Consider the following 24,867-nt stretch of genomic DNA (forward strand, 5'->3'; position numbering starts at 1 on the left):
GGCAGTGACGTGGAAATCTCTAAGGGCGAATTCAAATCCGAGGTCAAAAGATGGAGGCAAAAGTGAAGTGTGTGGAATAGATGGTAATGTGAAGCTGAAGACTTTGGTTGAGTCTCTTGATCGTGGCAACCCTCAATTCTATCCCGGAGATTATGTTGCTAAGATAACATTGTCGACGTATCCTGTGTCAACTTGCACTGCTGAGCGTAGTTTCAGCAGTATGAAGAGATTGAAAACGCCCTTACGAAGTACCATGACAGACGGGAGATTGAGCTCTATAGCAATTTTGCACATTCACAAGCGCAAGGACGTTGACCTTAATGATGTTATAACAGAGTTCACCCATCTAAAGGGTAGACGTCTTGCCCTTTGCTTGTAAACCCTCTGTTTTTACCATTGTTTTACCTCATTTTTTTGATGTAGGTTACCGAAAACTCTAGAGATGGGTAAAATAAACAACTACCTACTGCATTTTCCGTCGCATTTATTTACAAAAAAGTTCCACGGAAATAGCTGGAAATGGCATTTCCGAAACCCTAAATTTCACAATTTTCTGGGGGAGCATGCCCCCAGAACCCCTAGTTTGGGGCCTTCAAAATTACACCTTCAAAATCTCACGCTACGCCCCTGACTGTCGAAGCGTGGATCGTGTTGCTTCAGCTTAAGAATTGTCAAAAACAACGATGGGTATCCAGGCAAAGCAGAAGATTGGTTCTGTATGAACCTTTTGCAAGGGGTTTAAAGACTGGTTGGATTTAAAGTGTAATTTGAACGAAATGGTAGAGGTGCATGTAAGTCGGGACCGTTTTAGTCACACTCACTTTGCGCCAACATGTGGCGCTTGTTAACTTTAGATTATAATTCGCAACGCGTCAGAGTAACTTTAGTAAATGGTTTGAACCCAGGAGTATCAGTAGTTCGTATAGTGTGATCGTCCGGTTGAGTGTAGTTCTAAAAAGAACTGTTGTTGGTGACTGACGTATAAGTACTTATAGCGGATCGATCGTGTTTTCGATGGACATGAGAACGTCGCTCTCACCAAGCGCGATCATAGATATGTTGGGAAGCGTACGAAGTCTCTGGTTTCTGTACACGGCGTAACAAGTTAGAAGATTGCCAAAGAAGGCCTCAATATTAATAACGGCATGTTTTCACAATGTGAAAGAGGCGAACTACTTCATGTAAGAACCCCTGACGAGTATATAGGTTATTAATTATTTTTAGTACCAGCCGTTTTCCAGTTATAATTAAATTTCAACCTACAAACTGCAACCTGCGACCTGCAAAATATACCTGCTGCTTCAGCCCGCACTTCTGCTTAACATCAAAACTTACCTGTTTAAGATCTCCGAGCTTTTGTTCACGTTAAACACGTAAGACATACGTCGCAACGTAATGTTTACCCACGCACGAAATGTCATTTCAACTACTGTTCCTTCGATAACAATAAAGTAGGGATTCAAACAGAAACTCGCGGACTCTCTCTTAATCTGCTAATTGCCCACACTTCGGCTTAAAAGGCGAAGAAATCGAAACGTTTTCAACAAAAGCGTTCGTTAATTTTCAATCATCAGATTCGTATGTAACCTTCTGACAACAACCCGCAATATCTACACCCGGCTCGTTCGATTATTCGGCTTAAAGCTACGATCGCGTTTGTCGAATATACGTATTTATCTCGTGATTTTTAGCCATTTAAGACGTCGTATTTGGAAAATTGCTTACTTAAATGTTTACATCAACCAATACGGGACTGCGGACCGCGGTAGCAGTAGTTTACAATACTTATCTAATTTCAAAGTCAACCACTACGGGACTGCAGACCGCGGTAGTACTTCAGCTTAACACCGAGTCATTACATATTGACTCACTAGCCGAGTACGGACCAAGGACCACGGGAGCAGTAGATTTAAGGAGGGCGTGTGTGGCAGGGTATCCTGAAGGTGCTCCCGGAGTACGAAATATTTTTAATGAATCTTCGGATTGTTGTAAAGTACACTGATTGCTGTAATTTAAAATTGAAAGCGACATTATGTGTTTACGTTCTGTTATGCCGGTCACTGGCGCCGCTTGTTGAAACTACAACGGAAAAAATACTTTTACAGTAAAGTAGTAAGCCGGCTAAGGAAACTGGTCGATTCTATCGGAAACGTTTGACGACCAGAGGCAAGAAGGCGAAAGACTAAATTGTATCGCAGTGCAGTCCAGGACGGTAAATGTTACACGGTAGATGTTTTGTTTTCATTACACGCACTTTGAATATTTCGTTCTCATTACAGGCACTTAATGAGTTCCGGTTGAAGAACTGAATGTAATTTTACGCGCAATATCACGTCTACTGCAGGCGTGTAATCCTCCGTAGGAAAAAAGATGGCGGCTGTACATTTTACCACAATACCATGCGAGCCCAATACAGCCCGTGAAGTACAAGGAAAGCCAGATTTTTGCGGACTTTTATCCCTGTGCTATCGACATGCGTATGTTATGTTTGAGGGTTTTAAGCCTGGTTTTTATATGTCGGGAAAATCCCAGACGGTCTGGGATTTTACTGTTTCCCGACCGTCCCAGATTTTGCCTGGAGCCCGCTCCTGATTTTGCCGACTAATGAAAACTTGAAATCGTAGATATCCCCGATCGCCTGCTGATGAACGAGGACAAATCTGGAGAATCGGGGGCGTTTCTATTTTCCCGACGCGTCCCAGATTTCTGCGATGGTCGGCGATCATTCCCGACAAATGAAAACTCAAATTTGTACCATCGGGGACGTCGGCGTCCGTCGGCGATGGATTTTGCTCATTACCAATCCCCTAAATATCTGGGCTCCAGTCCCCCTATCACGTTTGTGTTCAAGTTTCGATTTTCGCCGCACTTTCCATTTCCCGCCAAATTCATAATCGGGAAAATCTGGGACAGACCTGTGGCGAATATCCGATATATCGGCAAAATCTGGGATGGTCGGCAAAAAGTAAAATCCCCGATCGTCTGGGATCTTTCCGACATATGATAACCAGGCTTTAAAACGTACCTGTATGTTTTTGTGAGCGTTGTTTAAGTTTTCGTGCGCTAAGAATTATGGGTGAGTGTACCAGTCGCCATATTTTTTCTTACGGCGGATTACACGCATATTTGCGTGTAAGGTACGTGGACACTGCGTGTAATGTGCGTGTAGTATAAGCGCTTTACGCGCGTGTAATGCTGCAATGCCTTTGAGCGGTACTGTAAAAGTAATATGTAAACTTAACAAATTGACGTCAGTTTCAGTTTTTATGCGTCTGTCCTCTTATTGATGATAATATTGTCGAAGTGGTCATAACATTGTCAAAGTGGCTGTGGAACCACGAGCCGCAGGCGAGTGGTTCTGCAGTAGACTTTGACAATGTTATGACCTAATTTATCATCAATAAGAGGACAGACGCATAAAAAACTGACGTCAATTTGTTTTTTATAACAAGACCCCAAAATGGTCAAATGGCGGGAATAAATGAGGGGAAATGACGCCGTAAACTTGTCGTAACAATGATAAGTTAATTCTATTCAAAATGACGTGAACATTGTCAATAGCTTTTCTCGCTTTTTGATTGGCTACTTGAAAAAGTCCATAAAATCTTGCTGCTTGAAAAGTTGACAGTTTGACAGCTGAAAGATGAACTTCAAAGCTTGCATAAATTAAAATTTTATCCGTCCGTACTCTTACTGATGATAAAAATGAGCCAATCAGCGCGCGAGAAACTAGACAGTTGTTGTAAAAGGTTATTTAGAAAGTTATATAGGATGTGCTCATAAATTATCTGAGTGGCGTTATAATTCGGTAATACCGAGTGGGGACATGATGACGGTGTTACTTACGCGAGTGCACCCAATCGAACAACTGGACAGACACGAGCACGTTTTCTCATTTTCCCAACGAATTTAATCAAAATGCCGTTTACATACCGATTCATATGGTTCAAGCTCACCAGCTCTACAAACTTGAGAGGTTGATGTCCTCAGAATACCGCTAAAGACACACAAAGGCTGCCTAGTTTTAGGCTCAGCGCACAACAAGAACGTAAATTGCCACTAACTCGCCGCTTGCGAGCATAAACTCTCACGAAACAGCAACAATTTCACACCGTGTGCAAGTTCAGTTTGGCTTTGGCACAATATATGATATTACCTGAGAACTATCCAACAAATGAGCGGAGTTCAAAAGTTAAGTTTACAGTGTGCGCTCTAAGTTCTGTATCTTTTTCACTGTCGACAAGACTCGCGGCGAGTTGCCGGCATTTTATAGTTTTGCTAAGGTGTACCGCTGAGATACTGTATCGCGCCCCAAAAATCGTATTTCCGCGGTGCTTACGAAATATGCGTCGTCATTACGCGACATTTGCCCTATCCAAACATGTGCCACAGATTTAAATAGTAATTTATCCTCACTGCATGCCCCATTACCACATCGTGGTAAACTGAACAGCAACATAGCCAACGTGTCTTTAATCCAAACTCTCCTCCCATTCCTCAGCAATCCCTTCATTCCTAAACACACAACATTATAAAATGGACAACCCTAATTGAAATATGAGAGTTGATGGGAGAGCTAATGAGGACGATAACAAACTGAACTTTAAGTCATTCAAATATTACAAGTGGCCTGGAGGTTTTCAGGGTAGGAGACTGGGATCCTGACCAAGTCGACAGCACTAGGAACATTGTCCCACTCTGCCACCCTATGTACTGCGCGTGTACAACATCCTGTTGAGAACAACCCGACAATCTCAAAGTATTAGACAAGCCCATCCGAAAACTGTGGGGACGGTTTCCGGCGCTATCGCGAGGCTTAGCCTCTACGAGGTACCCACGAAGCCAATGATTTACCGCCGAGCCGACAAAGGGCCCGGAACCAACATCCTTATTGCAGTCAGACGCCCTAAAGAAAAACCTGGAGCTAAGCGGACGTTAAATAAATCACACACAGAAAGGTAATAGGTTGTCCAAATAACCGGACACACAAATCCGATTTGCAAAAGGGAATTTTATAACGTCGTCTGCCGAACGAGACGATATAGTCTTAGGCGGGGAAACCGACGAGAGGAACGTGGACAATTGCTGCTCCAGAGCCGACTTCTGACGCTGATAGAGCTTGCAGCCAACAGAATTCTTACAGTTTTGGAAGCGTTCCAGAATCGCCTTCTCGTTCACAGGATCTCGCTGTACAGCTGGTTTAACAGGCGCGGTGGCTACTCAACACGCCTGGCAAAAGTTAGAGTCCACATCATTCGGATATAAACATGAACCGCAGCGACGGGCGGGTTTGCAGGGCCGCGAAATCTAGAAAAAGACCATAATAAACGGAGAAAAGTTTAAAAAAAACTCAGCAGTAAGCCCATAACTCCCACTACAAGTTGCGCGCCGTTTCTGGTTGGTTGGGTTGGTTGGGTTTTTACGCGTTCTATTGAGGGAAAACCGTTTTAATTCGGTTAGTTTGTTTCATCAACTTTTGCAACCGGCCTAAACGGCTGAAAAAGCATTTGTGCGATTATGTGGCGTGAGTGTAGCTTGCGTAAGGACTTGTCCCAGGAGTGATCGCATTCATGATCATCCCAAAAAGGTTGGAAAATTGTGCTATTGAGAGACGTCAACCCATCAACCCAAACCGATTGGAGTTGGAACGGTTGATCCCAATACAACACGACCTTAAAGTTTCTAGTCCAGAGGAATCCGGCTGCATTGTGGCTCATGAAAACGTTCAATTTTCCAATGGAAATTGCGAAACGAAGAGCTCAAAGCTTGCGGATGAAAATGCGAAATGCTGAACTGTATTCATGTGAAAGGAGCTACAGTTCTTTACGGTTTTCAACAAGATTGCCCAAACTAGCGTCAAAGTTGGAAACACTAAACTACTCCCACTGGTTCTACTCCGTGTACAGGGAGAATATCACAGCAAGGTTTAAACTGATCGCTCGTTGGTTGAGCTGAGCGTTGTAATTGCCGAGTTTCACTTCGCTGAGATGACCGGAGGTCGCTATTAAGCGAACGAGCGTTACTAAACTCCATGTCGGTGTTATTTGAGCATTTTTCCAAAAATAAAGCTTCTCATCATAAACAAAGACAACTCAATTGGTGTTTTCTGTCCTTGTTTTACCTCTTAAGTAAAATTTCTGCCTTCCTAGCCAATATAATGTCATTTGTCGAAGCATTCGCTAGGTTGAGAATTTGTGTATTTCGCTACGTAATTAAGCTTACCGGTTTATCGGAATCTAGCAAATCTTGTTATTTTGGTACACGTTACACTTCTGTTGTTAACAATAACCTCCAGACAGCTATGTTTCCACTGCGATTCCATTGCGTTTGTCTGAGTCACAGGGAACGTTTAATTAGAGTCACATGTTTCGAAATCTCGAATCAAAAATTTGAAATTCAGCTTGCCATGCATCAGTTGTCTGATAAAGCACGTTGTTTCAGCCAATCAGAGCGTATGTTATATGGAAACTTCATTATAAGATATATGTGTTGTATTGCATTGCATTGCATGCCATAATAGCCATTCCACATTCCCTCTATGAGATGTGCCAGCAGGGAATCATGGTTGTATTCATCATCTTGGATTGGATATTTGTTTTGATGAATACAACTACCATGATTCCCTGCTAGCGCATCTCATAAAGGGAATGGAACATTGTAAGTTATTGTATTGTACATGTATAAAACAAACATGCAATGGTGTATATATGACTTTTGCAGACTGCAGACTGCAAACTACATTTAGGCCTATATAGTGTTTTGGTTAGCCTAAAAATCACTCTGATTAGCCTAAATTTCACTATGGCTACCCTGACTATGGATTAATCAGGCTAGCTTGAATGGCGCCCAGGGTAGCCTGTTTACGGTTAGCTCTCGGTAATGGAAATAAAAACTGCGATAATGAATAAAACGTCTGCAAGCTGCTAATGTCATAAACCCCCCTGCAAATATTTGTCGGTACAGAATATCTTGAAGAGCCATATAGGTTATTTCCAATAATCAAATTCAGAGTGAAATAAGTTTTCAAACTGATATATTCTATTTAATGAGACAACTCAACACATTGCTTACCAGCATTTTCACCAAAGAGAATTCATTTCCTTGATATCTCTTGTCCACAGACACAGTGGTCACTGGGCCAATCATATCAAACATTGCAGGGCCTGGACTTTCCTCCACATCATTCAGTTTGCCATACAAACAATCAGATGTATTAGTAGAATATCAGATCATTTGTGAACACCAAACTATATATCAACAGAAAGGTTATAAAATGTAGAATTCGATAAAATTATGTTTTGTTTTGGATTTTGCTTTCCAAAGGCGGTAGAGGCCGTCAACTCTAAAATGACCGACTGACGTTCCAGCGAATTAATCGGGTATCATGCAAAATAACTGTGCAGAGTTAATCAAAGAGCTTCAATCTCCAAAAAGGTGTCAGCATTTTCTTTTATTTCTATTGGTTATCTTTTTATAGATCTGTCAAGTTCGACTATCGAAAAATTCGCGTAACCTGTTGCGAGGAAAGTATTTAAAATAATGGAATTCGTCAACACGCTTTTGTTCCATATCTATCAGTGAATGTTCTGACCAAATTTCATGTAAAACCGTCAAATCTGCATACCCTATTAATTCATTTAAAGAGAAGGGATTCTCTCGAAAAACGAGTGCGAGTTTTCGCCTTCTAAAGATTTATAAACATATCACGCCTTCACAGAGGAATGTGTCAACTTGAAAAGCCGCGAGCCAATGAAATAACAGAACCCCTAGCGTTCACAGTATGCAAACTTGTGCTTCGCGGACATTGATTTTCTTGACCAAAAAAAATCGAAGGTTTGAAGTAACCTTAAATAAAAATCGTAAGCATGAAATTTCAGCATCCTCGTTGAAGATGTGATGAGCCAGCCGATCGTATTCGCAGACTCATATTTTCACTGATATAGTTAACAAACAGCTACAGTAAGTTCAGCAATTCGACTGCAATCAGATCACTGCTTAATGTGACTAGCCATGCCTGGATAACATTTTAATGGCTTGCGTCACCAGAGCAACTCCTGTCAGCTGTCCTGTATCGCCGAGAAAACTCGGTTAGGAACACCTGAATGAAATAACAAGGAGCAAACAAGGCATTTGTCGGTATGTAAGCTTACATTCTCGAGGGCTGTGGAGTTAACTTTCGAAGAATGGAAGTAAACGACAGAGCGACTGAGAATTGTAAAATACCTTAAGGTGCCTTGAAAATTGGAAACCAACTGGCGACGGAAAGCTGCACAAATTATTCGAAACAGAGAAAAAAAAAAAAAAAAACGGCAGTAACAACACAACATGCAACGATACGCCCAGCAAGTTGTAGCAATATAGCTACATGCTCTACATACATTTCCGTCGTTTATTAAAGTGTCTCGTCGTTCAAGCGCCATTACTATACGGTACTAAAATAGAATATCATTAACATTTATTTCAAAAATTAAAACGAAAAAACTTAAAGATTCATCTCTCCCACATCCCTCTAACACAGCTGACATATCCTTTCAAAAACTGAAACTAAATATCTTTAAGACTCATAACTTACAACATTTTTTAAAAGACTACCTAAAATACAGAATTATTTATATTATGAAAATATTTTCCTATACAATGAGAACTAAGTTGACCATAATTTACAATCTCTCCCACATCCCTCTAACACAGCTGACATAAAAAAATTGAAACTTAAAAACTTAAAGATTCATAACTTGCAGCATTATTTTAAAACTAAAATTCAGAATTATTTATATTGTGAATATATTTTCCTGTACAGTGAGAACTAAGTTGATTATAATCTACAATCTCTCCCACATCCCTCTAACACAGCTGATATATCCTTTTCAAAAATTAAAAATCAAACACATTAAGATTCATAACTAACAGCGTTATTTTAAAACTACCTAAAATACAGAATTATTTATATTAAAAATATATTTTCCTATACAGTGAGAACTAAGTTGAACATAATTTACAATCTCTCCCACATCCCTCTAACACAGCAGACATATACTCTTCAAAAATTAAGTTAAAAACTTAAAGATTCATAACTTACAGCATTACTTTAAAACAACCTAAAATACAGAATTAGTATTTATTTCTTATATAGTGAGAGCTAAGTTGAACATAATTTACAACTTCTCCCACATCCCTCTAACACAGCTGACATACCCTTTTTGCGTATCATGGTTCTAAAAGCTGATTAAGATTTGATGGTCGTTTCCTTTTTAGTTAGTTTCGCCCATAGCGATGACGATGGCCTTAAGTAAATGGCCGCCTTTACTCAAACGCTCAAAACAACAAGTTAAACGAACTCTGCTTCCCACGTACACGAACGACGTAAACCAGCGTTAACTATAGGTCGCCATTGCGCCCGTGTTCTTGGTGTTCGGCCTTCCCGATTTAATACGATGACAATACGAATTTCATCGGGAAATCCCGTGGAACCTCCGAAGTTTTACACTCCGAATGGTTTAAGACGGAACCGTTTTTCAACATTAATTATTAATTCGCATTAAACAAAACTTAGAAGTTTCAATTCGTTGTTAGAAGAGTATTAAACTGTTCCAAGGAGGCTTTCAATTGTTTCCCTGCATATTGAGTAATGCTTGACATTACGCTTAAGCAAAATTCGCGATCGGATTAAATTGACAGAAACGTTTAACAATAACAACCTTCTCTTTTCTTATTATTCGCTTTGTATTCACAGCTACTTTCACGCGCTAATCAGTTTCTTTGCAAAATTCGAGGTCTTAAATCAAGTCAAATGTCGGTCAAAACAATTTTCTTTCTCTAGCGTTCTTGGAAATTGAATTATCCAGTAATGTTTTTAACTCATCCTCCAAACATCGGAGGAAAGAGAAACCGCTGCCAATCAGTACGGACCAACCTCAAGCCACTGAACACCAATTATTAATTATTTCACTGGCATGCGTTGGATATGAGATAGTCAATCAGCCGCATAGTGCCTAATTGGCTATAATCATCTCATATCGTGTCCAACAAGCGCGAGTGGAATAATTGTTTTATTAAAACGCCCCCAAAATATAGAAAACTAAAGTAAAATAAAAACGTCCCGAAAAACTACGCGTATGCTTACCATATTTGTAGAGCATGGTGTAATAGGTCATGTACCAAGATGGCTAAGCCAATGAAAACTCTTGAATTGCATTATCCAATGATCCATTATTCAATAATTAACAATTATATTATGAGCCAGAGATTTCTATGAGGTGATAGTGTTTTGTTTTAGTAGAATTCTTACTTAAATTTCCTTCAGCTAACCATTACCAAGTATTTCTGTTCATTGTTTTTAATTTAACGCTTTAGAACAGTCGCGTGGGCTGAATTGTCGTTTGAAATTTCCTGATGTGCACTAGCTCTCATCAGCTTTTTCAGCATTTTCTTTTTTTTTTTACGTTGAAAACCGTGAACGTCCCTTTTTTAGTCTTCTCGGTAATTTATTTAACCATTTGTATCTAAACGTTCTTCAGAAACTTCGCAAAAACGAGAAAACGTCGCTATTTCGCAAACAACCTCCAGCCACTGCACACTAATTAAACAATAGAGTGTTTCTGTCGAGGAACTCTCGGCTGATAGTTGCGCCGAAAGAATTTGATGTTCTTAAAACAAATATTTGCCCAAGAAGCGAAGCTTCGAGGGCAAATATCCTAGTTTTAGCTGTCTTTCAACTCCTGTCTAATGAAAAAATCGACAATTTTAAACAATTATTGGATGAGGTTTTTTCGATATCCAGAATAATCAAGATGGAGGTAGGGGTTATCAGAAGAAGCCGAAGGTTGAGGCTGATAACCCTCCCCGAGACCGAATCTAATAATTGTTTTATTATACCTTGAACGAAAAAAAAAAAAAGGGAGCCATGTTTTTGTTTCTTCACTGACGGCAATCAACACAAAGCGTGAGAACCCTTGGAAATCATGGCCCGCGGTCATACATGGGATAATTACCCGTGACCTTGAGTGTCCTTGACATGATTAGTGTATAATCTGCAGCTAGATGACGTCACAGGCGCTGATTTCGAAAATTCACTGTGCGGTTTCGGCCAATCAGAAAAGAGATAGGGAGTTCAAAGTATAATAATTTTTTTAAATTAACAAACGAGGTTTTAAAGACAGATATAACACAATGACAAGGCCCATGCCAGGGTTTCCTGTGGTTTTCTGGTTAGCAAGGAGAAGTTCCCTCTATAAATTACGAATGGTTGATACGTTGTGTGACGGCGCCAGTTTCCGTAGACTCACCAATTTATTAGAACTAAAATATTTATATTTGCCTTCAAATTTCATGCGAAATATTTTCACATTTACTGGTAATGGTTAAGCATAAAAGCTGATTTGTTAAAGTATAGTTTTCACATACATTATTCTAAGCGGCTGTAAGCACGAATATCAGCTTTTTTTACGGTAAACAAACGAGGGAAAGAAACTGCGTGCGACTGATTTGAGTATTTCCATAGGTAAAACAGTATAATTTATACTGTCGTTCCTTAGTTCAGGCTTTGTATTCCCATAGATCTTGGCTTTAGGGTACTTTTTCATCGATTCCAAACAATTTTCGACCGAAAACAGACTAATCAACAAACGCAGTCAAAATCCTGTTCCCAAGGTCATAGCTTGCGAACAGGCTCCCGGCAAGCCCAAGCGCCCCGACCCGATCGCCTCGCTCTCCGAATTCTTCAGTTTCGCGCTCGTCGACTCGCTTCGCTCGCCAAATGTTTTTTTTCCGTCCTCGCCGGGAGCCTGTTTGCAGGCTACCGCGGTTAACATCCCAAAGCCAAGGCCATTCAAAGTCGCGTTCGAGAAAATAATAAATAATTGTACTATTCATGTAACAAAAGCACTTCATCTCGCATCCCGAAGAAACAGGCCACGTTTTTGTTGATTTTCCCCGTCCAGAATCAACTACAATGGTCTACAAACAAGCGAACGATCGAGAAACCAATACAGACAGCTATGCGATGGTGTCATCTGTTTTCCCCCCTATTACAGGACCAAAACCAGCCTGCCGATGTCTCATAAACTGTCAATTCAGAGATTTTATTGAAAACGCCCCCAAGATATAGAAGTAAACTAAACTAAAAACAAAAACGCCCCTAAAAATTACGCGTATGCTTACCATATTTTTAGAGCATGGTGTAATAGATCATGTACCAAGATGGCTAAGCCAATGAAAACTCTTGAATTGCATTATTCAATGATCTAGTGTTAATTATATTTTAATAATGGCTGATAGTGTAAGATAGCTCAGCCAATCAGATTGAAATATTTGCATTAGTGACTACGTACTGAAGTAGAATTCTACCAAAACTCTAGAAACACGAAAAATGTTACCCATAAAATTAACTAAATTAAAGGTTCTTGTGATTCATGAACAGTCGAATTAAACATTCTCCAATAGCTCGATGCTGCACAAGAGTGTTCGGAAAAAAATTACATTTCTCATAATACCTCCTAAGACCTAAAATAACAAACCCTTTATGGTCCACTGCTTTTACACTGAGTTTTTCAGCAAGCATTCCAACATACACATCGTCCATTCTATACGGCTTAATCACATCAAATAAAGGAACCACGCTCTCGACAACATCATATGACATAACAAAGCCAGCACCACTACAGAAATCTGGATAGTGTGTACCATTGTACTCTTCAAAACTGACACGCCATTTTCCTCTTCGTTCTACAAGCGGATTGTGATGAAGTTTACCCATATAAAGGCCTTTCGTAGGTGTTGTTTTTAACTGTAAGACATCTATTAAACGTTTAGGGTTGACGAACACATCGTCGTCTGCTTTGAGAAGGTAAGAAAACCCACAATATCTGGCTGCCCATTCGAAGGCCATCTGTATCTTCAAACTCTGGTTCCAGTAATGTTCATAATAATCTGCACGAATCATGTCGCCATAGATGCTATCTTCTTTATTGAGTAAATCTGAATGTGTTTGATCCCTTGTCTGGCCAAGGAGAAAGTATGTCTTCCACTGAGGAACACTGTTGTTATCGGCACCCCATGTTTGACGAATCAAATATCTTCTCTCAAAATTTGCTGGTGCAGACGAAACCAGGATAAGCAGAGGGTAGTGCCGTGTACACACAGTCTTGGTTATCAAAGTGGTTTTGTGCTGGAGCGTTGTTTTCCACAATTTAAACTCAGGATGAATTGCAGGCTGCGCAGAGGAGGGTTTGGGCTTTAAACGGCCTGAATCCCATTCTAGAGTAGGCAGCACATTCGATAGAGAGGGAGCGCCACTGACCGAAGAGGGCTTGTCGTCAAAACGCCTGAAAGTCGAGCCTAGGTTAGGAGCTTTAAGAAGTCGTGCGCGTGTTTCATGATAAAAGAAGGACTTCATGTGAAAGCCACTTAAATATGTCATTAAAGCAACTGCCGTTACTATAACAAGAGAGAGCTGGATTATCTTGAACCTTATCGAGCCATGCTGTCTCCTGAGTAAACACAACCAATTCCAAGGAAACAACAGTAAGTGTTGTCGTCGGTGAAGCATGTTCCCAGTGGGTGAATTGAAATGACTTCACTCCAAGTGCGAGCTCCTTCTACAAAGGAACAAAATTGTGCTGGTTTGATTAAAGATATAAAACATCGTAAAAATTTCGAATTTTTTTTAAGATTGATATCGTATTTGATTGAAGAGAATAAAGAAAAAAATGTAAAAGAAATATACCCTCCATTAACGCCTTCGGCGCCAAAGGCTCGAGCCACTAGGGAGGTTTGGGGCACGCCCGATAGAATTAGGGGCAGGGAAATGTCAAAAAGTATTGGGGCCGGGGGCGGGGAGCATTCGAAATTGTGGTGGATAGAAAACACATGACCCAGCCTTTCCATTTGGCACCAAACTGAGTGACCCACACGGCCCCTAATCGAAGGTTGAAAATTTCATGACCCACCCCTAATAAAACATGACACTTTTGTTGCATAATCCAACAAAATGACATTTTGCATATGAACTAGCTTGTGGTGTTATTGACGTTTTAGATTTATTTCTTAACAATAGTGCAACCGTTTCTAAAAATAATATTATTTCCCATTACTCTTGCAACTTTAAGTCATGTCCGCAATGTATAAACTCTTGTTTTTAGGTCCTCGTAGCTTGATTAAAAATATAACGCAAACAGCAGTGATAAACATTTACTTCAATGCATTTAAATACCGAACTTGATGTTTCGTATGCTAGTCAACATACATTTTCAAAAGTGGCTGTTTCGAAAGCTATTTATATCATAAATATTAGAGGTCTGGAACCTAGATTGAAAATATGATATGCAGCAGTATGTTAACCTGCCTAGACGTTACGAAAAGTAACAGATAGTACGTAAAACAACAACTGCTCACTAGCTATTATGACTCTGACATTTAGTGAAGGCTTAAGCTCTTGAATGAAATAAATGCAATAAAAGTCAGTTTTGATAAAATGCTAAAACGCTAAGATGTCAAAATGATCCCAGTTAATGCTGTGACCATTGGTTTTCACATGATTAGCAATGGCTCAGTGGTGAATTGTCACTTTTTGCGAGGGCCTTAAATTGTTAAATTTTTCTGTCATGGATACTTCGTTTTGGTTTTTCAACGTAAAATTCATTACAGTCGCAACAAACGGCTTTATGTCGACAAGCACACGAAACGCCAAGTACTGTACTTTAAAAGAACGCGTTGGAATACAATGCTTATCACCGCAGTTTGTGTTGTATTTATTTTTTTCCAGCCTTGTTCCCGTGGAACAGTGATCTATTTAGAAAAGGGCTTTAGTGAATCCTTGGACTCACATAACCAGCAAATTCAAGAGTGTGAGTCCCAGACCCATGAACACGAGTCCCGTACCCTTGCGGATAAATAGCATGTAGACATAAGTTGGCTAAAATTCATCAAAATTCATTGTGGTTGCCTTTACCACATGGAACAATACAGCAATGAAGTGAAACAAGAAAAAAAAATCACATGCACGTATACTTGCATGTGATTTTTTTTTGGTAAGTTACGTTTTATATAAAGACACAAAAGAGGACTAAGAGTTATTTGTTATTACGTACAAAATGTGAATGCATGTGTGGCCAGCTGTTCCAGTTGTTCAAGACTTTGATTATTTGTTACAAAATAGGATGACCCACCCCCCCATGAGTAGCTGAAAACTGAATGACCCACTCCTTACCGAAGGCTTAAAAACTGATGACCCACCCCTCCATAACACTTTTTGACCTTTTCCTTAGTAGTTTATATTGTTTACATTTTACATGTCAATCTTCGGGATAATTGTTAGTATGTTAATTAGAAGAGTCTACAGACTATCAAGCCAACCGAATTGTTCATTAAAGACGCTTTTCACCAGTAAATCAATAATTATATTTTTTCTGGATTTCCGGGGGCGGTTGGCATATCCGTGTATGGTAGCTACGTCCCTGATTTAACATGAGCAGTGATCCGTACTCGAAATTTGTGAGAGGAATAATTTTTACCCTTAAGGAATTCACGAGAGCAATCACTTGGAAAGGAAAAAAACAGCGTGCAAAACAGAGCATAACTTTTTGAACCCTTGACGACTACAATGGTTTTCACTACTGAACTGTTTTAAAATGACAACTAGCCACCAAGCACAAATTATATCTTGCATGACAGCCTTGGGGATAATTGTCAGTAGGTTAAATAGGAGAGTCTACAGACTGTAAAGCTAGCTGCTTTGTTTATTAAAGACGCTTTTCCATAGTAAAAATATTTATGTTATTTGCCGGCCGAGAGGTCCGTATAGTGAAAAACTGTGCTCACCGAGGACGCAGAGTTTCTATAGACTGTCAAGCTAGCCCATTTGTTTATTAAATTTAAGACGCTTTTCACCAGTAAATAAACCGGTTGGTACGTTCGTATATGGTCGCTACTGCCCTGATTTTAACGCGAACAGTTCAATCCGTACGCGACATTTGTGAGAGGAATATTTTTTACCCTTAAGGAATTCCGACGCGTACGAGAGTAATCACTTGGAAAGGAAAAAAACAGCGTGCAAAACAGAGCATAACGTTTTGAACCCTCGAATCTTATGTTAAGGCTTTCCAGTATAAAGTGCTTAACAACAAACTCTACACAAATAAAAAATTATTCAAAATTGGTTACAGAACAGACGATGTTTGTACTTTTTGTGAGGCCGAACCAGAAACTTTGAACCACATCCTTTACCAATGCCCTTACTCAAGGCGATTTTGGAACGATTTTGAATCTTATTGGTGCCTTTTATCAAATCAACAGGTTCGTCTTTTATTGCAGAATGTTCTATTTGGTATAATGTCTTAGCAATGCCCTTCAACAAAATTACTAAATTACTTTATTGTTGTTGGAAAGCTGTTTTTGTGGGACTGCAGAAGAAACCAAATACATCCTAAAATTAAAGGTTATCAAAACAAAATAGAAAAAAAATACGAAACTGAACGTAAAATAAACAAGGATTATTTTGAAAAAAATATATGGATATTTAGCCCTGGCCAGAAATCAAATCAATATGTTGACAGATAAAATACGTAATATAGTAATCAAAGCAATAATTTAGATTGTTCGCTCTCTGTAATTACGAAGTCATTCATTCATTTATTTTTTTGTGTCCTTTGTTCTTGTTGTTGTTTTTTTTCTTGTGTAGTTTCCTTTTTTGTCACTTGTAGTATAACGTAAGCTACTGATGTAAACTTAATAGCCATTTATTAATTTTTAGCAGGAGCCATAATCGGGGACGGAGACCGTAAGTCTTGGGATCCGCTCGCACCTTTGATATGGGACAATTTTCCTATTTTTAGAGCAGATTGCGGCATCCTGACGTCATATATCCGCGCGGATCCACGCGCATGTCAGAGACTCTCGGTGGATGTTGTCACGTTGCATGATCAAATGATGAGGGTTGCAGATTTGTCACAGCGATGGCGGGGTATAAGGCAGGAAATAAGAACCATGAAACCTTTGTCTGCATTTTTGTCGATAAGATCGATAATCAGTTGAAAATCTTGCGCCTAAGAAACGACCGATGATTTCCGGCTAAAAAATAAAATCGGCCGATTTTTATCTCCCAAGTAGAGGTTACCGAATACTATTTAAAAATGAATTTCTTCTGTTTCAGTTTCGCTTTAAACCAAAAATATCGAGCCGCAAACTTTTTCCGTCTGAATAGCAGCAAAATCAGGCCGAAAATAAGGCCCCGCTAAAAACTGTTCAGAAATTACTATTGCAACGCAAAATAATGAGAAAACTACACAGTGTTGAAGAAAAAGGCCTTTTAATGCAATATCATTCAATAAACATCAAAAAAATGCCGAAGCGATTAAAAAATAGAGTTTCAAATATTGCATACTAAATTAGATGGAACGTTGGAGCTGATTTTAAAATAATTATTTCTCAAAAGTTCAACGCTTTTGAAAGCAGTCACAGTGATGAATCAGACATTGGAGGGATATACATCACGTTTGACCGGCATTTGACCATTTTGGGTCTTGTTATTGTAAAAAAGGTTGCGTTGTCAAAGGTTACTGCGGAACCACTCGCTTGCGGCTCGTGGTTCCACAGCTACGTTGACAACGTTATGACACAATTTATCATCAATAAGAAGAAAGACGCATAAAAAAACTGACGTCAATTTGTTAATTTTTTCTCTTTATTTCCGGAGGTCTGCAAATGCTTGCGTGCACCCACATGGTCGCTACGCTTTTAATTTTTAATGCAAACAGTTCGTACCCCAGGGCCTAAAATTTGTAGACTGTTTACCAACACTCCAACAGTCCCTTTTTTCACGATTATCAAAAGTCCAGCAGGGGGTGTTTATATCTAAACGCGACATTGACGAGAAGAAGAATTGTCAGACCATTGGTTTGCAAAGGAAAAGAACTGCGTGCGAAACCGTGTTTGCTTTTCGAACCCTTGACGACAGCAATGATTTTCACAAGCATTTACTGACAGCCACTAAGTATGAAATATATCTTTCATATTATATTTTATAATGAATTTTACTCCCTCAGAAGATGTCATGGAATAGATACTGATATCAGTATACTTGGCCTCTTAGATTATTACGCGAATATAATCCGTCCCTTAATTATAACTAATTCGTCGATATTCAACTCTTAAAGATGTGTTGTTATAATCAAGAATTTAATAAATAGTATCGAGTTTTATCCTAATTAAATGTGAAAACGATATTCAATATAGTTTTCTTACTTAGTAACAAGAAAACGCACCTTTTACAAGCGATGGTTTTGTCTGTTCGTAAACCATGTACACCTTTTCTTTGTAGACACTTGGTTGCAGATTGGCTTTCTGCGTGTCACAATATATTATAAGCGGGTAGTCTTAATGCTTGAATTTCGCGAATCAAACAGGAAGAAGTTTCAGGACCGAATTATTCTGCGCCACATGCTTGGCACTAGCCCAGGGAATGGAGGACAGTAATGTAACCGTAAGTGTTAGCGTTGTAACTTCGTGTGGTTACAAAAGCGACTTACCGTACAAGAAGTTTCTCTTTTCCAATATTTTTCTTCGAAATCAGCCTAAGCTTTGGTAACAGATGAACAATTCTGCGGATGCGTTAAATCATACGTCGTTATAGGAAAAATTTTAATGAAAGTCGGGGAGAAAAGAGTTTTAACCAATCAGAGAGCTTAATTACGTAAGATTATTCAATAGCAACGCCATTGCCCATGCGTCACGAAATGCTATTTCTGTAGCCGTCCAATGCAAAACAACAACGGAAAATTGTCAAGTTCTACGTATTTCGGAGAAAGCGTAAACACCATGGTATTATTATAAATTATATTTAATTTTCTTTTGGAATTGATCGCTTGCATTACATACTTAGTTTGAACAGGTTTTTAAACCGATCTGCGTACTGAAGAGATGGCGACAATTGAGAAATATCGGGGTAAAATAGAAATTCATAGCGGACCTCCTACGCGGCGAAGGCCTGTGAGCGGAGCCCCATACCTTAGAAAAATTTGGTCACCCATCGATCTAAAAAAGTATGGTTTTCATGTGACTGTCCGTACATAAGTGCGTCCGTCCGTCCGTCCGTCCGTAGGTCCGTATGCCAAGCCTCATACCTTGGAAAAAAGGAAGAGTAGTGCCATTATCATAGGTACATCTGTGATGTTGGACGTCCATGTTATGGTTACTTGACAACTGTCAAAACAAGTTATCCGCTGACCGGTATCACTTGACGATATAACGGGCTCTGGTTTACAGCTCATCGACATCACGTGGTTTTTCAAGTTGATCGCTGACCAGGCACTGGTTTTCGATTGGATCGCAGGCTCAAGTCAGTTTATTACTCTGGGAGAGAAGTAGGGAGTGCGTGCAACTCCAAAATTTCGGCCCAAATAAACCTCTAGATGGCGCGTTGTTGACTTTTCTTCCGCATATGTACTCCTTGCACAAGTCCCTGATACATTGCTTACGCAATTTTTACAACCTTGGAAAAATTGGGTACGCTTATTAGGGAAAGTTTGTTATAATTTAACTGGAAACAAATCCTCTTTTTCAGTCTATGGTTAATTACTGTAATAAGGAGCTCCGCTTTTACGCTTGGCTAAAGCTGTATATTATTTTACAAGGCGTCCTTGGTGTCGCCGTCGTCAGTGCTTGAGCTCTCTGATATATCTTGATCAACCCGAGAAGTCTAGATATGAATATGTGCTTGGAGAATATCTTTTCCATGAGGCTCTCAGAACGCTGTTCATTTCGTGGAACAGATAATGTCAACCGGCAAATATCCGTGTATGTTTGGAAAGCGAAGTAATTATTTCAAAATAAGGATTACAGGTTGACAGCTAAATATATATACGCCCAAATGTTTCGTCATTATCAAATGCAGATTTTTAAATCATAGACATCGCATATATTAAATCTAGACATAAAAGAGTCCAGAAAATATCAGCTGATTAAACAGTTTTCGCGCGAATAGAGTCAGCTTGTGTGTTTAAAGTTTTCAAATTGTCTCTGACATAAGTTTTTCTTGACTCTTTTGCACTAAACCAACTTAAAAACTTATCTGTATTTGATGATGGCGACAAGATGATGCAGAAACGTCATATACAAGGGTTTATGTTAATTTCTTTCAAAATAATTGTATTTGTAAACAAATCTGCGGTGAAAATTATCGTTTTGTGTAGGAGCTAGTAGGGTGATTGGTTCATAAAGTAGCCTGTGAACAGGCACCCGATTAGGTCGCCAATTGTTTGCCTACCCGGCCAGGAACCTGTTCAAATTAGATAGTACAGTAAAACCTATATATATAGCGAAGTCCTCGGTATAACGAACGATATTCCTCGCCCCCAAAATAGTAAAATACATGGAAAAGAACCCCGATGTAACGAAGCCTCGTTATAGCGAACATATTTCGCCAGCTCCTTGGCCCTTGATAATATCGAGGTTCCATGGTACTTACATTTGAGATTTACTCACTGATTTCAAGTAAAACTGCCAATTTAAAGGAGCTCAGTCACGGTTTGCGCATATTGAAAAGTTTGAGTCTCAGACTGGAGCTATATATCAGGGGTTATAATCATCGATGTTTATCCAGTCTGATTGGGAGCACAAACAAATTTCAAAAGGACTAACAGTCATTTAAACGCCAAATCGGCCCGGAGAGAATTTTACCAGAGGTGTAGCGGATGACAAAACCTGGGTGCTGAATGTTTTGTGACTTTTACAGACATTTGACGCTATGCGTATTTTCAACCTTGGCCCAAGGGTCTTCTCTTTACGATTTATAAAATTGAAAAGTGGAAAAGACCTTGGGGACGAGGTTAGGGTGTTTATCAAAGATTACAATGCACACCAGCTGACATAAGATGGTACATCACAGAACAAGTACTGCACAACGTTACCAGCCAAATGTATATTCTTCAAATGTATATTCGTCAGATCGTTCTTAGTTTATATTTTGAACTGAGTTTTGGATATTGAGGCTCGACAAGTCATCAGCACATGTTATTGAGTTGATGCCTTAGCGAGCAGCAGCCCCCTAAACCACCTCAATGGTGCACTCTGCACTAAAAACCTCAGAAATTTGCCATTTTGATAAGTTGGAAGCCTGCTCTCTTGTGAGTAATTTCTATCCCTTGATTCAACGTTTTTTTTTTCGGCCGTGAAGGAACGAATATGCTTGTAATAACGCGTCCTAAGGCCAGAAACATCGATAACAGAATCGCCCTAGACTCGAGTGCGATAGGGTAATTCTAAAGGAAAGAAGACTTCGAATAAATGTGGATTTGGTCTCATTTGAAAGAAATAAAGTTCATTATGCCGGTTATTTATCTGTAAAGTATTGTGTACATAACACATTCAAATTTTTGTTAGAACTCATTATAATCGTAATGATCAAAACAGCTCTAGTGTTCCACCTAAATAAACTTAAAGATTATTTGTAAATTAATGATTGCTGGTCAATTTATGCTGTGTCACGCAAACCTTAGCCACCTACTTTTTGCAATGACTGGTCGTTCTAGTGCCATTGCAGTACTAATTGGAGACACAGATAAAATACAATACTATTGAAAACCTTTTCAAAGATTGAAACCAAAAATCTTTAAGGCTCATAACTTACAACATTTTTTTTGAAAAAAAACTACCTAAAACAAAGAATTATTTAAATTATAAATGTATTTCTTATATAGTGAGAACTAAGTTCAACATTATTTACAATCTCTCCCACATCCCTCTAAAACAGCTTATATATCCTTTAAAAAAATTAAAACTTACAGCATTTTTTTAAAAACTACCTAAAATACAAAATTATGAATATATTTTCCTATACACTGACAACTAAGTTGAACATAGTTTACAACTTCTCCCACATCCCTCTAACGCAGCTGATATATCCTTTCAAAAACTTAAGATTCAAATCTTACAGCATTTTTTTTTAAAAAAAACAACTACCTAAAGTACAGAATTATCTAAATTATAAATATATTTCTTACACAGTGACAGCTAAGTTAAACATAATTTACAATCTGCCCCGCATCCCTCGAACACAGCTGACATATCCTTTTTGCGTATCATGGTTCTAAAAGGTGACAAAGATTTGATGGTCGTTTCCTTTTTAGTTCGTTTCGCCTATAGCGATGACGATGGCTATAAGTATATGGCCACCTTTACTCAAACGTAACCAAAATCGGTCGATTGATAGGGAATGAGTTAAAACAACAAGTTAAACGAACTCTGCTTCCCATGCACACGAACGGCGTGAACCAGCGTTAGCTATAGGTCGCCATTGCGCCCGTGTTCCCGATTTGATACAATGACATTACCAAATGGCACTCGTGACGATTCATTTCATCGGGAAATCCCGTGGGACCGCCGAAGTTTTACACTCAGAATGGTTTAACACGGAACCATTTTTCAACATAGATGTTAGTGCGCGTTAAACACAAAAATAGAAGTTTCAATTTGTTATTGAAAGAGCATTAAACTGTTTCAACGAGGTTTCCAGTTGTTTCTCTGCATATTAAGTAGTGTTTGACATTAGACTCTAGCATAACTCACGTTTAACAACAACAGCCTTTTCTTTTCTTAGGGCCTGTTTACAAGGAGAGAGGGTTACCCTAGAAGGCGGGTTACCCTAGCAAGCGGGTTTCCCTAGCACTCACACATTTCCTCTTTTTTTCTTCATCGTGTTTACAAGGCAGCTAGGGTTACCCAAGTGCGCGGGTTACCCTATCTGCGTGCTAGGGTTACCCTTGCAGGCGGGTTATTTTTTCCCTTGTAAACACTCCAGGTCGGGTTTACCCGCCTACCCGGGTTAACTTTCTAATTGTTTCCAGACCCTTTGAGTGTAACCGCGCATTAAGTTGTCACGGGTTGTAAGGTTACCCTACCTGTAAAATTTTCCTTGTAAACCCGGGCTATCTTTTGCCCTCCAGCTAGGGTTAACCCGCTTGCTAGGGTAACCGTCCCTCCTTGTAAAACAGACCCTTATTATTCCTTTGTATTTACAGCCGCTTTCACGCGCTCATGAGTTTCTTTGAAAAATTCGAGGTTTTAAAGTCGAATATCGGTCAAAGTAATTTCCTTTCTCTGGCGTTCTTGGAAATTGATTTATCCTGTAATATTTCTAAATCATCCTCCAAACATCGGAGAAAAGAGAAAACGTTGCCAATCAGTATGGACGATCCCAATCCACTGAACACCAATCAACAATTATTTTACTAGCGTGCGTTGGATATGAGATAGTCAACGAGGCGCATAGTGCCTAATTGGCTATAATCATCTCATATCGTATCCAACAAGCGCGAGTGGAATAACTGTTTCATTAAAAACGCCCCCAAAATATGGGAAACTAAACTAAAATAACAACGCCCCCAAAAATTATGCGTACGCTTATTATGTTTGTAGAGCATGGTATAATGGGTCATATACCAAGATGGCTAAGCCAATGAAAACTCTTAAATTGCATTATCCAATGATCCAGTATTCAATAATTAACAATTAGATTATGAGCTCGAGATTTCTATGAGGTGATTGTGTTTTGTTTTAGTACAATTCTTACTTAAAATTTGAAAAAGAAAATACAAATTCAATTGTTTATTTTTTATAAGCCCGCTTGTTGCGTTCGAAGAACGCAAACCTAATTTTGACCTGTGGCTTTCTAGAGTTGGTTGCCCTGTGCACGGTTATATGCAGAAAGATCAACATTCCTATAAGGACACCAAAATGGCCACCCAGGTTGATTTTTGCAGGGGCATGTCACGGCCAGTAAACTGGTACCGTTTAATGTTAAGACATGTGATAAGACATAAGGCGGACATGTGAGCATGTGAGCAGGCCATGTCAACTTGTTTTTCCGTTGGATCTTTCTTTGACTTCTTTCCATTCAGTCGCCGTAAGCTTAGCTATTATGTGCTCTCAGCGTTAGATTTTGGCGAATTTAAACGCTTCGACGGTAGCATTTATCGAAATCTGAGGTAAGTGTCCTTGTCTATTAACACGACTTGGCTTTGGGATGTTAACCGTGAGAACGGCTACATTTTGACTGCATTTGTTGATTACTTCCAGTCGCGACATATAGCTCAGTCTTTATCCGGTCGAAATTTTATTGTTTGGAATCGGTGGAAAGTACTCTGACGGCAAGATCCAAAAGTCTACTTTATTCATCAGGGGAAATACTCCAGTTAGTCGCACGGACTTTGTTTACGATAAAAGAGCGCGCCATTTCAAATGCTAGCTTAAATTTGTGCTTCCGGCTTAGAATAACGTCGGTCGAAGAAGCCTGGTCTTTGTGGAAATGCAACTTCACGGCTGAATGTGACAAACATGCTCCACGAATCGACAAAAAAGTTAGAGGACGTAATTATCCATGGCTTACGCTGGAAATCAAACAGATGATGAGAGCTCGGGATGCCAGTCTCAAGAAATATCGTAGATCAAAATTAGACACCGATTTGGCCGCATATCGATTACTCCGAAACAAAGTCAGTGCAAGGATCAAACGTGCTAAGGAAAGCTATAGTAGATCTCTACTTGAAGAGAACAGCGGTGATTCTGAATCTTTCTGGAGGTCTGTGAAGAAAATAATGCCGGACGCGAAACAGAAATCTATTCCGACCTGTATCAAGGCAGATGACAAGATTGTTACTGATAAACAAAGCATTTCAGAATTGTTTAACACTTACTTTACATCTGTTGTGAACAAGTTATTTGAATCATGCCGGTATGCAAGACCAGTTTTTAATTCTACAACCGAGGAGCTGTTTACAAAGAATCATTTTGAGTTCACAGCAGTGGGTAAACCGTTTGTGCTTAAGCAACTTAAATGCCTAAAACTCAAGAAAGCTACAGGTCTAGATGGTCTACCTG

The 24,867-nt window shown here is 39.3% G+C and overlaps 1 protein-coding gene across 1 annotated transcript; it reads right to left on the minus strand.

Moving 5' to 3' along the window:
* Positions 1 to 10,424: 10,424 nt before the first annotated feature.
* On the minus strand, positions 10,425 to 18,701 carry LOC149106264 (beta-1,3-galactosyltransferase 5-like). Its single transcript, XM_089297936.1, has 2 exons — positions 18,522 to 18,701; positions 10,425 to 13,595 (listed from the first exon to the last, which is right to left on the minus strand). Exon 2 carries the CDS (start codon positions 13,544 to 13,546, stop codon positions 12,392 to 12,394), a length of 1,155 nt encoding a protein of 384 aa, XP_089154062.1. The 5' UTR covers positions 13,547 to 13,595; positions 18,522 to 18,701; the 3' UTR covers positions 10,425 to 12,391.
* Positions 18,702 to 24,867: the final 6,166 nt, after the last annotated feature.

This window comes from Orbicella faveolata, unplaced genomic scaffold (assembly GCF_042242905.1).
Source record: "Orbicella faveolata isolate gen_17 unplaced genomic scaffold, um_ofav_v1 contig_3, whole genome shotgun sequence".
In the NCBI taxonomy this organism is placed as follows: Eukaryota; Metazoa; Cnidaria; class Anthozoa; order Scleractinia; family Merulinidae; genus Orbicella; species Orbicella faveolata.